The following is a 13,832-nucleotide window of genomic DNA, read 5'->3' as shown; positions in this document are numbered from 1 at the left end:
AAGGTGTACGCCCACTCATTTTTCAGTCTCAATAGGGTGTATAACTCACTTCTGATTAATAAATGATTACTTGAGTTGCAAAACCAATTAATTGTGTAACTTATCCAATCAGAGTTAAGAGCCTACACTCAGCCTTTACACAATCTGCTTCTGTGGCTAATGTTGATTTCACAACAACCCCACACTCTCTTAAGTCAAGCAGCAGAAGTTGAGTGTTATTGTGCAAATATTTAGGTGAACTAATTTAATTGTTTATAACAATATTTGGCAAAGTTAGAAAACGGGTTATAGGCCTACCATTTTTTCCTTCCTGAACAAGCTTAAAAATTGAAAATTGTACACCGTACATATTTCAATATTTACCTTTAACCCTTTCCTCTTGCTTTAGCTCATTCTGATGTGTTTGTCTTTTATATTGCCGTATTTATTTTTATCCTCTTACTGCCATTTAGATCATTGCAGGGGTAAATTTTGGATGCAAATGTCCGTATTCCAAGCATCAACAATGATATAACCATGACTGACACCCCTGTAGTTTCATTTCAGGGAATCTTTTTGACGTTGAAGGTTGATTGTATGAAACATGCATGCCATACTACAACATGACCAGCAGGGGGCAGTAAATACTAAGGTATAAGCAGAGGTAACCACTTTTTACATCTGACTGATGTTTGAACAATAGCTCATAAAAGCTCCATCACAAAAGGTCCCACAGGTAGCGAGGGGAAAAAAAATACTTCTGCAGGATAACAATGAAATATAATAGCATGAATATTATTGCTAATGGTGTAATTTTACTGCTATATTTAGGCCGCTGAATGAGTGATTAATGACTGCAGCAACATAACCAAAGTGCCTCTTCTGCTGAGAAGAGTAATTTTCAAGTCAAAGGAACATAAAAAGCATCGCCTTAGAGTGACGGAGGGTTTTGAGTTAAGAGCTTTTTCCCATCAAACTGTAAATTCAAGGCTGTGCACAAAGAAGGGAAGTGACTCAAAAGGCAGCTGTCGCATGTGTCCGTCCTATGGGGAGGAATAAAAGGCTGCTCAGAATCAAAGTGTACCTGTGTGTGTGTGGAAGAAGAAAAAAAAAAAGGGGAAGTATATCCTGGTGTATAGAAACAGAAAAAAAAAAAAAGGGAAGGGAAAGAGCTTGTGATGTCTGATGAGAGCTAACACCCACCCACCCACACACACACACACACACACACACACACACACACACACTGGGATGGGGAAAAAAGGGGTAAATCTTATCATTTAGAGGCTTCACAATGGGAATAAAGAGCTGCTAATCTGCTTCATCTCCCCGGCTCTTTTGTGCGAGTGGAAATGGACCTTCTGTCCATCGCCTCGCCTCTTTTGTCTCCCCGTGGATGTGACGGCCTGCCCATCACAGCCCTCATCTCTCCTCATGGACTCAGCTGGAGCCCTTTAGGTCCTTTAGGTGGCTCTTTCTTTTCTCCTATTCCACCTATTCCTTTTCATTTCGTTCCCATTTCTGCTGCTTTCATTGTCCGCCTGACACACATATGGAAGGTGTGGGGGATAAGGCGGATGTGCATGCCAATCTAATCCCTTGATTAAGTGGGGAAAAGAATATGGGTGGTGTTAGGAAAGCTGCGTCCAATCTCATTAGCACTGAGAGCGATCGATACAGCTTTGGGTTGTGCTGAATGGGATTCACTGAAGGATTGTGAATTCAGCTCGCTGTGGATGACCTTTGCAACCGTTAATACTCACAAATCACACATGATCTATTGTGTGCTAGAGCGGCTAACAAGTGTGCCGACAGACTGTTCATATAGATGACACGGGTTGGAGAGAACCTACCTCTGCTACACAGCTCGATACACTGAGCACCCACTAAGCTTTAATTTAACGTCTAAATGGAGACAAAGCACAAAGGCACTTTTGCAGATTATTTTACCTACTGATACATCGGGGGCTGATATATAAGGGTCGAGCATAGGATGTCAACACTGGTATAAATGTCTCCAAAAAACATGTTTGGGAGAATTAGAAAAGGTAACACCACTCGAGAGCCCTTTTCACACATGCACAAAACTTCCTTAAATTTCGTAGTGAGCTGCATGTTTGAACAACTTCATCCAGAATTTTTCACGCCCGCCTCCTTGTGAAATGTCCGATGTGTGTGAACACAGCAGGTTATATTGATTGGTGCAAAATCGGTGGGCTGCTTCATCCTCTCTCATCTTTTTTTTTTTGTCCCTGTTGAAGATTAAAATCCATCTCTCAATCATAAATATGATACATTTTCACAAGAACATTCATGCCAAGAATGCAATATTCAATCATATCCACATATTCATTTAAAAGTATGATGCGTTTACACATTTTGATGTATGCTGACTGATTTTGACATCTGTGTTCCTGGCAAAGCTTTGCCCTTTCTGCTACTGTACATCTGTTTTTGAAGAGGAAATCTTATCTTGCCAGAGATAACCCACAGCCGAAACCAAAAACAGAGTTTCCTGGACAGAAGTGTGCCAAGTCTCGTTTTAGATATCCGGTCCAGACACTTCCGTAGACTGTCTGGAAGGGAAAAATCTGCTGCATCACTGCGGCACTTGAGTGAAGGGACGTCCAGTTTTATCGCTGAGTTACAGCAAACTCAGACTTTCTGTGAAAAGATAAAAACACATACAGATGCACTTATTTTTGATCCTTCATAAAAGCCTCTAAACGACTGAGTAACTGCCGCACAATGGGTCGATGACCTCCAATTCAAGAGACGTTTGAAAGAGCTTTTCACTTGAGAAGATCTTTCCACTCGTGCCCACTGAGCTCGACATCGAATCTCTCGGAGTTTGAGCCTGCACTGTCCGACCCCTGCAGCCCACGGAGAGCAGGTCAGCCACTTTTTCATGCAGTGAAGAGAGCAGCTCAGGGGGATAAGATCAGCCGTCAAACCACAAAGGAGCTTCTACCTACACGGCTGCTGGAGTGCACCCTCATGCACAGCCCGAGAGGCAGGAAGTGTGTGTTTGTGTGTGTGAACATGTCAAGTTCTTTGGCCTTGTCAGTTTAAAGCAATGTGAAAAGAACAGATATGATGCACAAATCAACTCCTTTTTCCTCCATTAAACTGTTTTTTCTTGACACTTATCAAAATGTCCAACTTTGTATCAAGTGCAGTTTTACTTAGGTCTTTGTTATTTTGCTAGTCCTTCTGGTACTCAGTGTGCCCACCTTGTGCCAAGTGTCTGGCTACTTGTGGTTACCTCCTGATGCCACTACATACCACACTATATGTTCTTTATGAGACCTGGTTTGATATGTTTGTGTATTTTGGAGCAATGAAACAAGCACAGTTGTGATTAAAGAGCATTACATTGTTGTTGTGATTGTTTGAATTAGAATGTTGAATAAAGTTTGAGTTCAGGATGAATCCCAGAACCAGGTCTTTGTGACAACAGAACATTCAGACACACAGTCAGTCCTCAATCTCACAACTTAAAATCATTACACCTCTGACTACCTTCATGATCACTCGTGAGCATTACTGTTAGCGTTGATCATCTTACAAACCAAGAGAAGACATCAGAGATCTGAATTATTATAACATCAGTCTGCACCAGAGACCATCATGGGTCTACTGTTGGACCACATCTTGAGGAGAAGCCTCCAACTGACATCTGTACCAAGAAAGTACTTCTCCATCACTTTCTTTGGACCTGAGGAGGAGCAACTGGAAGACACTCCTGAACCTGAAGAGCTGGCTGTCAGCCCTCCAGAGGTCGTTTGGTCATCAAACCTGCCATCTCCATCGACTGAGGAGCAGTGCCCTCAGATGTCTGCCGGGGATCAGTCTGTGGAGGAAGAAGTGAGCCATCTGGTGGCCCAGTACTATTTTAAAAGAGCAACTGAGATTCCTCTGCCTGAGAGTGCCGTGCCTGATACTGAGCTGGACAACTCAAATACAGATCAGGATCAGGAAGTGGCTGATTTGGTTTATGCAAGAGACACTCCTCTGAGAAAGGACTCAGCTGTGCCTTGTATTTTCCCGGCTCTGGAAGTTCTTCCTGATCTGATGCCCCTCAGTACCCTGGCAGAGATTCCTCTGCCCAGTGACGATAAGGTAGACATCACATACGCCAGGGAGAACATGTTCCCTGACTTAAAATGGGTCGAGTTTCCTTCTCTGGATGAACAACTCAATGATTTCATGTCCCAGTATCTATGCAAGAGGGCTTGGGGGATTCATCTCCCTCCAAGTTTTCTACCTGATGAGCTGGACATTGAAATCTCCAAGAAGAACATTTACTCTGATCCAAACCTGATTGGGTTTCCACTCCTGGACGACCTGGTGAAGGATTTGTCGTCCATGCACATAAGGGACAGGCCTTCATCTTCACCTTCTTCTCCAGATCTTTATGACAGCGATGATCTGCCGTGTCTGTTTCCGGCTTTACACGATGAAGGAGGTTCACTGATGTCTCTTAATGTGCTCGCAGACATTCCACTGCCACAGAGTCCTCTTCCTGAAGTCCATGTGCTGGACAAGGCAAGGCCATCGCGTCGGAAGAGAAGAGGATTTCCCAATGAGGAAATTCCTCTGAAACTTTGTAAACTCAATCTGCAGGAGGATCCACAACAAACCAGATCTTCAATTGCTGTCATCGTGCTGGACATGGGGTCCGATGAGAGGAAATATCCAAGTATGAACAACATTGGCTTGGATCCAGACCTTTTACCTGAAGAGCCACGTCCAGTCCAGTCCAGTCTGAGGGATGTGTTTCAGTGTGCCAACATGAATGAGGCAAAGTCTTTAAAAAGAAGAGGCTTTCCTTCAACGGACTATGAAACTCCTCTGAAGACTCAGAGACTAATGCCTCAGGAGGAACTATCACTTCCAAGTCCTCCAACCTGCGGAGAAGAGGTACCCAGATATGGGGAACTTTGGATTCCCTTGTCTGGACGAGCAAAGTGTGTTTTAATTGGACACATCTCTCTGACACATCTAAATAAAACAAATAAAATGATAATAATAAATATCATACATTTGCTTGTTTGTACCCTTGCTTTAGTGAATATTCAAAAAGACTCAATAAAAAAAGTAAATATGGGATGTATGTCATAAAACTCAATGTGTTTAAAATGTATAAGAAACACGTTTGTCTTTATCTTAACTACATCTGTTGAATTAACATTTTGTGTGGAAACTGCTGCTAATTCATTTCAATCTCAGAAGCAACTTCTAAGAGTTTATTTTAAGCAGAAATACAAACAAATACTCAAGGTTGAAACTCTCCACCATAATACAAAGCATGCTGACCCACAGCTCTGCAGCAGGTTTAAAGGTTGCACAGCAACGTACACTGAGCCAATACACCTGAACCACTAAAATACACAGTAGAGTCTAAAGTTTCAACACAGTCTTGGCCTTCATCAGGTCTCTAAAAAGGTCAACTCCAGCATCCAGAATAACTCGTGCCATCGAGCAACTATGAAGACAAAGAGCTGCACTCACCAAACATCACAACAAAGGCAAACATGTGTTGTTAAAACTTGGATTATCCCATAATAAAATCAATTCCAGATCATCTAAACATAACTCTAAGGATCCACTTCTGCTGCAGCGTGCCAGCTGAGAGGGAGAATGAGGAGCCGTTCAAAGCTTTGCCAGGTGCCACTAATCGTTTAGGAGTAAGGTCTTTGAAAACAAGGAAAAAAGAACAGACAGGCCTCGAAAACAGACTTTACAAGACAACATTTTGAGAATATTTGCATGACATGCAAAAAGCATGCTATCTTCAAGACTCAGACAAGAAAAGGAAAAAAGGTTTGAATTATTTTTGAAGAGCTCAGTGTGCCGTGTCACTCCTCTTGACCGTTACCTTCCCAGTAAGCAGGCATGCTTTTAGTACCTACAGTCCCTAAAAGTACATTTGGAGGTAGAGCCTTCATATAGCAGGCCCTACTCCTTTGAATTAAATAATCCACTCGCGTCCGGGAGGCAGACATCCTCTTACCTTTCAGAGTAAGCTTTTTGGGCTCGCTCAGGCTTGGACCAGCTCCTTATTATGCCGCTATAGGCTTACAGTGGACTGCAGGGGGGCTGGAACACTCTGGCCAGCTAATGCAAGTTTATGCAGAAGGTTTTCAAAGTAATGTACAATCACAATATCAAGTACAGTATTCAGACTGCACACAGCCTTGTCAAGGGAAGTAAATGCACTCTTAGTGTCAGTCATCCTGAGCAACATTCAGTAATGCGGTGCGATATGTGAGAAGTATTAAATGAACTGGAAGAGTGTGAATGATCCCAGAGCCGAGAAAGATGAGGAGGAGGAGGAGGCGGCACCTTCCTGCATGAGCAGCTCTGCACCCAGGCTGACTTCCGCGTGGGCTTCATGGGGACGCTGCCATGGAGCAGGGTGTCAATTTTTAAAGAGCATCTCTCTCCTCTGGGCTGAAGGGTGATGGATAATTCTTTTGTGCATTAGTGAGAGGGGAAGGCCATCCATCATGGCTGCATGTGTGCATGTGCTGGTCTGCACGTGTGTGTGTGTGTGTGTGTGTGTGTGTTTATGCATGTGTTGATTGCAAGCAGGTAGCGCTGCTCTCCTCCAGGCTTTAGCGTGGTTACAGAAGGGGCGGAGAAGGAGGAGGAGGCCGAGCATCTGGAGACAAGGACTCTCACTGATGTCAGGCAGGGGGGGAGTTATTTATTTTGGTTGGGGGTCGTGGGAATACTGGAAGCATCTTCTCGCTGATGAAGAACTGATGCTTTTAGACACATTACAATGTCAGAGCTGGTGTGTGTCAGAGGCTACCTTTACAGCACCACATGTTGTCATAAAAAAGACAGATTTGTGGGAGGGAAAAGGCAGTAATGCAACAAAAAACATGCACGCTTATGTATACACTCTGCCTACACACTTGGAATATATTAGCTTGTATTCATGAGTTATGGAAGCTGTTATGGAAGCAGTGTCACCAGTCAAAACTCAGCAGGAAGACTCACAATCTCTTCTGTGCATTTGCAAGTAGAAAAAAAAAAATCATATTCTGGCACAAAAGGGTTGAAAACACAGGTGAAAAGCAGTGCAGAAGGGAATTTATATGCGCATAATTTTGCAAAAGCTTTTGTATTTTCACTGCCTTATAAATCTGGGAGGCAATCCTCGGCGCAAAAAGTATGGAAGCACTTCTCATTTTTTTTGGCAAGAGAGATAGTTTAACCTCTTGAACTTGCTCTTTAGCTATGTAGCGCTAACATGCTAATGCTATGCCTGCGGTGGCTCTTGTTTCCATAACAACTAAATGTGAAGCAGAACCAAAAAAATGCAGATCGGGCCGAGCAGGAGGGATACACATGTTAATGCAAAACCCAAGCAGGTCCATACATGCAATGAAAAACACAAACATGCATGCGGCCGTGGTGTCACACCCTGTCGTTGTTTACCCTCCGCACACGCAGAGGGGCAGGTGGTGCACACTCCCCCACCACCATCCTCTGAGGGTTATTACTGTAACAAATAATCCCACGATGACGCCAAGCTTGAACAGTTTCAAAAACAAAGACGGGATATTGATTTGATATTCACGGCACTGTTTGTAAGTGGATTTGGATGCTTTGGATGTTTGTTGTTCTTCCCCCGTGTGTGTATATGTGGCGCTGCGTCTTTGTGTGTGGCCTCGGTCATGGGAGGAAGGCCTTTTGTGTCGCTTGCTTATTCTACTGCGATGTGTTTACTCGACTCCCTGCTTGTGCCCCAGCGGCCTGATGCTGTTATGTCTCCAAGGGCCTGAATTGTAGCTTGAGAGGGACTGATAAGCAAATTTAGCCGGCCTCCTTTTTCCTCCCTTCTCATGCAAAACATTGATTTACTCGTCCACATATATATTCTCCTTTTCCCCCCCTCTGTTGCCTCTTTACATCCCTGCATGATTTAGGAATATTACTGAGCATAAATACTAACGCTGTGAAAGTTTGCACTCCCATAACATAATAATTCAGGTTGTAAAACGATAACACAGAGCAGAGAAATAAGAGAAATGTGCAGATAACTCTGGAAAACTTTTACTGCAAATGTCCCTCCCAAGAGAGCAAAGCTAGTGTGTGTGTGTGTGTGTGTGTGTTGGTCTGAAGAGGGTGTTTGTGTGTGTGTTTTCTGGGATACAGAGGGATTGCTAAGTTGGCGGCTTGAATGATGTTTAGCTGCAGCTCAGCACAGTCGAATGAGGCTGTAAATCCGCTTTCTCCTGGGTGCAGTTACTCAGAGCGTCGTGCTACAGAAGTATCACAGAGAGGAGGATGTCACTGCATTACTGTTGCACACACACGCACACGCACACACACACACACACACACACACACACACACACACACGCGTAGCATAGCATGCTATTTCTCCCTCCTACAAAGCATAAAATGTGACCCTTCTACCGTCAACAGCAGCCCACTCAGAGGATTGAGGATGTACACAGAGGAGAGAGCTGCAGCCCACATTAAGCAAACACACACACAGAGAGATTCACATCAGCATCACTGGCACAAAGCTTCCTTCTGCCACATCCCTTTCCTCCTAGAGATTATACTGCTTACGATCAAATCATGGAAACACAGAAAAAGGGGGAAATAACTGATTGATAAGAACAACATCATGCCATGTTGAAATAAAGAGAACAGTGGAAATCCTTTGCTGAAATCCCTATAAGTTTGCAATTTGTGGTTTGGAAAGAAGAAGAGATTATTTAAAGATCTGCTTTGGGCCCAGACAGCAGTTTCACTCCAAATGTTTTAAAGGAGTTGTTCACACATACCAACTACGAGACAGAAACCTCCTAAAAAAAGATCTTGAGACCGATTTCGAGTACTGCAACACTAGCGGTGGCATCAGCCATCCTTTACGGAGTGGTCTGCTGGAGCCGCAGCATCACGGCTGCAGACAGGAACAGATTCAACAAACTGATGAAGAAGCCCCCCCCCCCCCCCCCTTGACATTGTGGAGGTGGTGGGAGACAGGAGGATGAAGGCAAAGCTATCCTCCCTGATGGAGAGTGTTTCCCGACCCCTGCATGGTACATGGTACTGTAACAGCACTGAATAAAGGTTTATCTTATCTTACTTTAAGATTGAGTTTTTTGCAGTGTAATCTTTACTAATGTAGTAATCAAAAGCAACCTTTGGAGTACTTTTGTTGTGCCCCAAAATTCACTCTATCAGCTAAGATATTGGTTGTCAGTAATTCTTGTCAAAAGTCTGAAATTGCTCAGGTTTGAAATTTCAAGTCATCAACACAACTATCAGCTTGAAATGTTTGATTACAGATCTTTAATATATTTATCAATTAACATAAAGACATTTATTGTAGCAATAGAAAAACACTCTGATTTCTTAAACTACCTTTTTTTTAAAATTATTTGCAGCTGCCTTTCAGCAGACATCATTGTGCAGCGTTGAACTTCATCAAAGCAGAAATGTGGCGGGAATTCTCACAAAGCCGCTTCGTAAACTCCACGTCGTGGAGCTAATTTGATTCAGATGAGGAGATTTATGAGCCGAGCCGAGGAGACTCTGGAGGTTGTTTTCTTTTTTTCTTTTTTTTTTTTTGAAGGCTAGAGTCGTCAATTATTTTGGAACAGATGGGTCTCAAAGTGCAATTGAATTTGATTATCGTCACAATGGAATACATAATGAAAGAGGACTAATTTAAAGAGAAAGTTATGAGAAGGCCATTTCAATTATTCCACGTTGGCTAAACTTGGGTGCCAGCCTCAGCCGCTCAGATAATTCCTTTTTCTCTTTCTTCTCCGTAAAAGACAGCGAGCGTGACTCATGACGAGCGCCGCTGTTTATTTGCTTGTTTCTGAAATCTGCCCCAGCTGCAATCTTGAAAGCTCCAAGATGCTTTTGTCACTGTTAATTGATTACCACTTTTCATGAAATACAACTTTGTTTTTCTTTCTATTATCGACACGCCTGCTCAAATACTAACAGGCTTGGCGACTCGAATCAGCTTGGAAGTTAATTTTGACAGATTGGGAGTAAAGAATTGTCGGCGCCGTCAGCATTGAGCAGATTAATACACAAGCTTTTAGATGTTTTGTCCAAGATTGATCAAATCGTGACAAGCTGTCAAGTGGGATTGCTGCATGAACAGCTTTCCTTTTCAAATTATGTGATTGACGGCCTTTTTTTAAGCGCTGTTTTTTCTGTAAGGTTGAAAAGTTCAAACTCATTAAGGTTTCACCGACCTTATCGGATCTGTTTTTAGAACACAAATTAGTTCAAACTTTTACACCAACAACCTGATCACTCTTCTATTTATAGCTCCAAAGATCTCATTTTTGTTTGTAGGACATAAATGAAAAAGGACATTTAAGAAGGTTTATTTTTACAAGAATGTTATGATGCTTCTTTCTTTCCTTCATCAAGAGGATTACTCACAATTAATCAAACAATTTCAACATTATGCTTCATGAATTCACGATATTTGATTGTCAAATGAGGCATGCATAATACTGCATTTTCAACAAACTATTTGTATGCAGAGATGTCTGACACTTCAAAATGATATTCCAAGAATCTAAAAACCCCATGTACAGAGGCTATAGTCCTCATTGCAGCAGCTTTGGGTTTGAATCCAACCTTTGTCGTTATGCTGCATGTATCATATCCTGTCTCTCTTCAGCTGTCCTGTCAAATAAAGGCAAAATTGCCCTAAAAAACATCTTAATCCCATTTTCTTATAAAGGGATGAACAATACTGTAAAAGTAAAATAAATGTATAAGACTCAGAAGAAATTTAAGTGGAACAGGTGGATAAATATAGTTCCCAATGGTACTGTGGAAATCGTATAAAGCTGATACATATCCTACAAGAGAGCACTTTATGATTCTTGCAGCTACAAAGGAACCCTTAAGTAAACCATGGGAACTAGGGTTATCTATCTATCTATCTGTTCTTGTGTATTTTAGTGATGTATTTTTTTATTTTATTCATGTTTTTATGTTCAACTACGGGCAGGTATCGTTTGAGTAGTTGTAGTTACCGGAGGGCTCCAGCAGGGGGCGCGTCGCACTGTTGAGCTCCGTGAGTGGACACAGCTAGCTAAGCTTCAACATTGTACACACCTGCACTAATCAGACGACTTGTGTACCTGGATGTCTCCACTTTTCAGGTATGAATTCCCTCATGCAAAGCGTTCATGTGTTCTGAAGTGGTAGGTTAATATGTAAAAGTTCTCAGTGCTCTTTAACTGACAGGTAAGTTTACATCTCAGGTGTATTTGGTGCCTTTTAAAGATGTTTTTTTTTTTTTACATGCATATATAATTAACATGACTTTTTCTGTTCTGTTTATCTTCCAGGCCGACCGAAGAGTCTTACTTCAGATTTGTTTTGGTGAGTAAAAAGAAAGTGCTTTATTTGTTTTATATAAAGGCAATAATAAGCAGGTATTTACTGTTTTCTTAAGTTGTTCAGAATTTGTTTTAAATTGATTCATGTGTGTTTGCGTGTGTGCATGAGAGTCAGTATTGTTGTTGGCTTTTTTTTTTTTTTTTTTTTAGAGATGACATTGAGCTTTTGTGATGAGAAGTCTTTTTTTTTAAAGGAGCAATCAGTGAGATGTGTAGTGACTGAAATGATAAAGTGACCTTACTATATGATCAGACATTAAGGAAACATGTTGAAGTGCTGAACAATGCAGCAGCCAGTATGTCCTCCTTCTAACTTTAGATTCTGTGTCCTGAATGCTCTGGATTTGTTTGGACCAGAGAAGAAGGTAGGGGGGTTTTAAGACGCCTCATACGGCCGTTTTGGACGCCTCTCGGTTTCCAGGGAAACGGCAAACCAACAGGTGTTGCACTGATAAATGCGGGCAAGAGAACTGGTTCAGATAGGACTGATTCTACCCAACCCTAAAAATAACTGTAATGTTTCACGAGCAGAAGCTTTAAAAAAAATTGAAAGAAGTTAATATTATATCCGCGACATGGCAACCTGCCTGAGCATCGACTCTTGGGGTGGGGGGGTTGTCCAAGTTGCATTTTGGGTAATGTAGGTGACAGGTATTATTCATGAAGAAGAAGACAGAATTTCTGTGACATACGACTAATTTATAATTTCTGTCAGTATATCAGGTCTGCAGATTCCTCTTAATAAACGCACAACGGCATCTTTATTCTGAAGCAAATACTCCATCAGTACAATACTTGAAATAAAAGTATTCCTCAAGAGATTCACAATTATTCTTCCTCTGACATCAAGCACTTCAACTGCAACACCTTCACTCAAACTTGCCCGCAAAACACTCCAGACAGATGGTTAGGACCCACTGAGAGAGGCCTCCCACCGCGCCTGATAACAAGTTTCACGCACTATATAGGGCAACCGCGACTCTAAACACAGCAGTGTCAAGTGGAGCGAACAGGTGGCCAACCTCGTAGGACCACTGGTCATGTTGCGCGTCCGCAACAGAACTTGAGCTGTGAGGAAACGCTCGAGCCTTTTAGTCGCTCTGTGCCACGTGACGGAGAGGAGTCAGAGCTGGAGGGGCTTCTGGGAAATCAGTCAGAGCTTTGCACCCAAACGTTGCGTCTGAGAGATCCCAGCATGAGGCGTCATCTGCAGCCTTGAGGGAGTAGCATCCAAAAAGCATCAAATTTCCCTCTGTATCTTTTGTATCGAGTTAATTTCCTCTGTGCTGCCTCACAATGACAAGAAGCTGGCCTAGTTTGGAGATCTGAATAGAGCAGTTCTTTTTTTTTTTTTAATCATTTCCTCCATGTGTTTGTTTTCTGAGGCGGTATCCTCTGCTGGTGGGGGGATGATAATGTCACAGAGGAAGGAAAATGATGGTCTGCGCCACGTTGTGTTTGGGTCTGTCGTCATTGGCAGGCAGGTTGCCACAGAGCCCCTTTCCCATCCTCCAGCCCCTCCCAAATCTGACCCATATTGGTGCTTTGAACTGCTGGCAGGCCCGACAAGATTATCCGGGCCCCCTTCCCAGTAAAACCATCGGGATGTGGGTGCCTGCTTGTGTGTCTGCAGGCATGAAACATGCTCGCGCGCGTTCAGCCTCTGCAGACGCATGTGTACGCGCGACGCTGGTGCAGTTCGCGACGGCACTTTGGATGTTGTTGAAAGAGATGTGGGGTTTGAGTCTCCAGGTGGTTCTCTTCTACAGACTGTCACTGAAGGTGCAGGGAGAAGGATATGGAGGATTTTTTTGAATTTATGATTTCTAAATGTCTCCGTGGAAAGGTATATTTCCGCCTCATTAAAGCTCAACCAAGACCATGGGATGAATCCTAACGTTTGTTTAGTGGACGTTTAAATCAGGAAATCCTCGTGTCATGCACATAAATGCAATGCAGAGCAATGTGGGGCAAGAGAAAATGGTTCGGTATAGTGGCGTAAAAGGATGCCGGAAAACAAGGAATCCGTTTTCCGGATTTGTGACGTGGAGAACTAATATGCTCTAGATCTAGAGTGTAAAAACAGAGAAGTAAAATAGGCTAACGCTAATCCAGCATCGCAGCTGGTGAGTCATATTTTGTTTTTAAGGTTCTTAAAGGAGCAATATGTAACTCTGACACCTAGTGTTTCAAATTTAAAATTCAGAAAATTGGAGTGCGCTCACACCCCCCCCCCCCCCCCCCCCCCCCCCCCCCCCCCCCCCCCAAGCTAACCTCTCTCCATTTTTCAAAAGCATCTCCAATATTGATCCTAGTTTGAGCACGTTTCTGCTCGTGGAGCTTATTAGAAACATGCAGAGGCTTTTTTAGGTCGGGTACAATCACTTCTATCTGAACCACTTCTCTTGACCCGCTTCCATCGCTGCAACACCTGTTGAC

At 42.8% G+C, this 13,832-nt stretch overlaps 1 protein-coding gene across 1 annotated transcript in view; it reads right to left on the bottom strand.

Annotated features, from left to right (window-relative positions):
* Window positions 1-2,314: 2,314 nt before the first annotated feature.
* nrp2a (neuropilin 2a) overlaps window positions 2,315-13,832 on the bottom strand; it is an 88,121-nt gene continuing 76,603 nt past the window's right edge. The window contains exon 17 of the mRNA XM_061032955.1: window positions 2,315-2,643. Coding sequence (XP_060888938.1) covers window positions 2,624-2,643 — 20 coding nt within the window. The 3' untranslated portion in view covers window positions 2,315-2,623. The remainder of the gene's footprint in view (window positions 2,644-13,832) is intronic.

This window comes from Labrus mixtus, chromosome 24 (genome assembly GCF_963584025.1).
Source record: "Labrus mixtus chromosome 24, fLabMix1.1, whole genome shotgun sequence".
In the NCBI taxonomy this organism is placed as follows: domain Eukaryota; kingdom Metazoa; phylum Chordata; class Actinopteri; order Labriformes; family Labridae; genus Labrus; species Labrus mixtus.
Note: the sequence above shows the minus strand (reverse complement) of the source record. Positions and strands in the feature narration are given on the sequence as shown.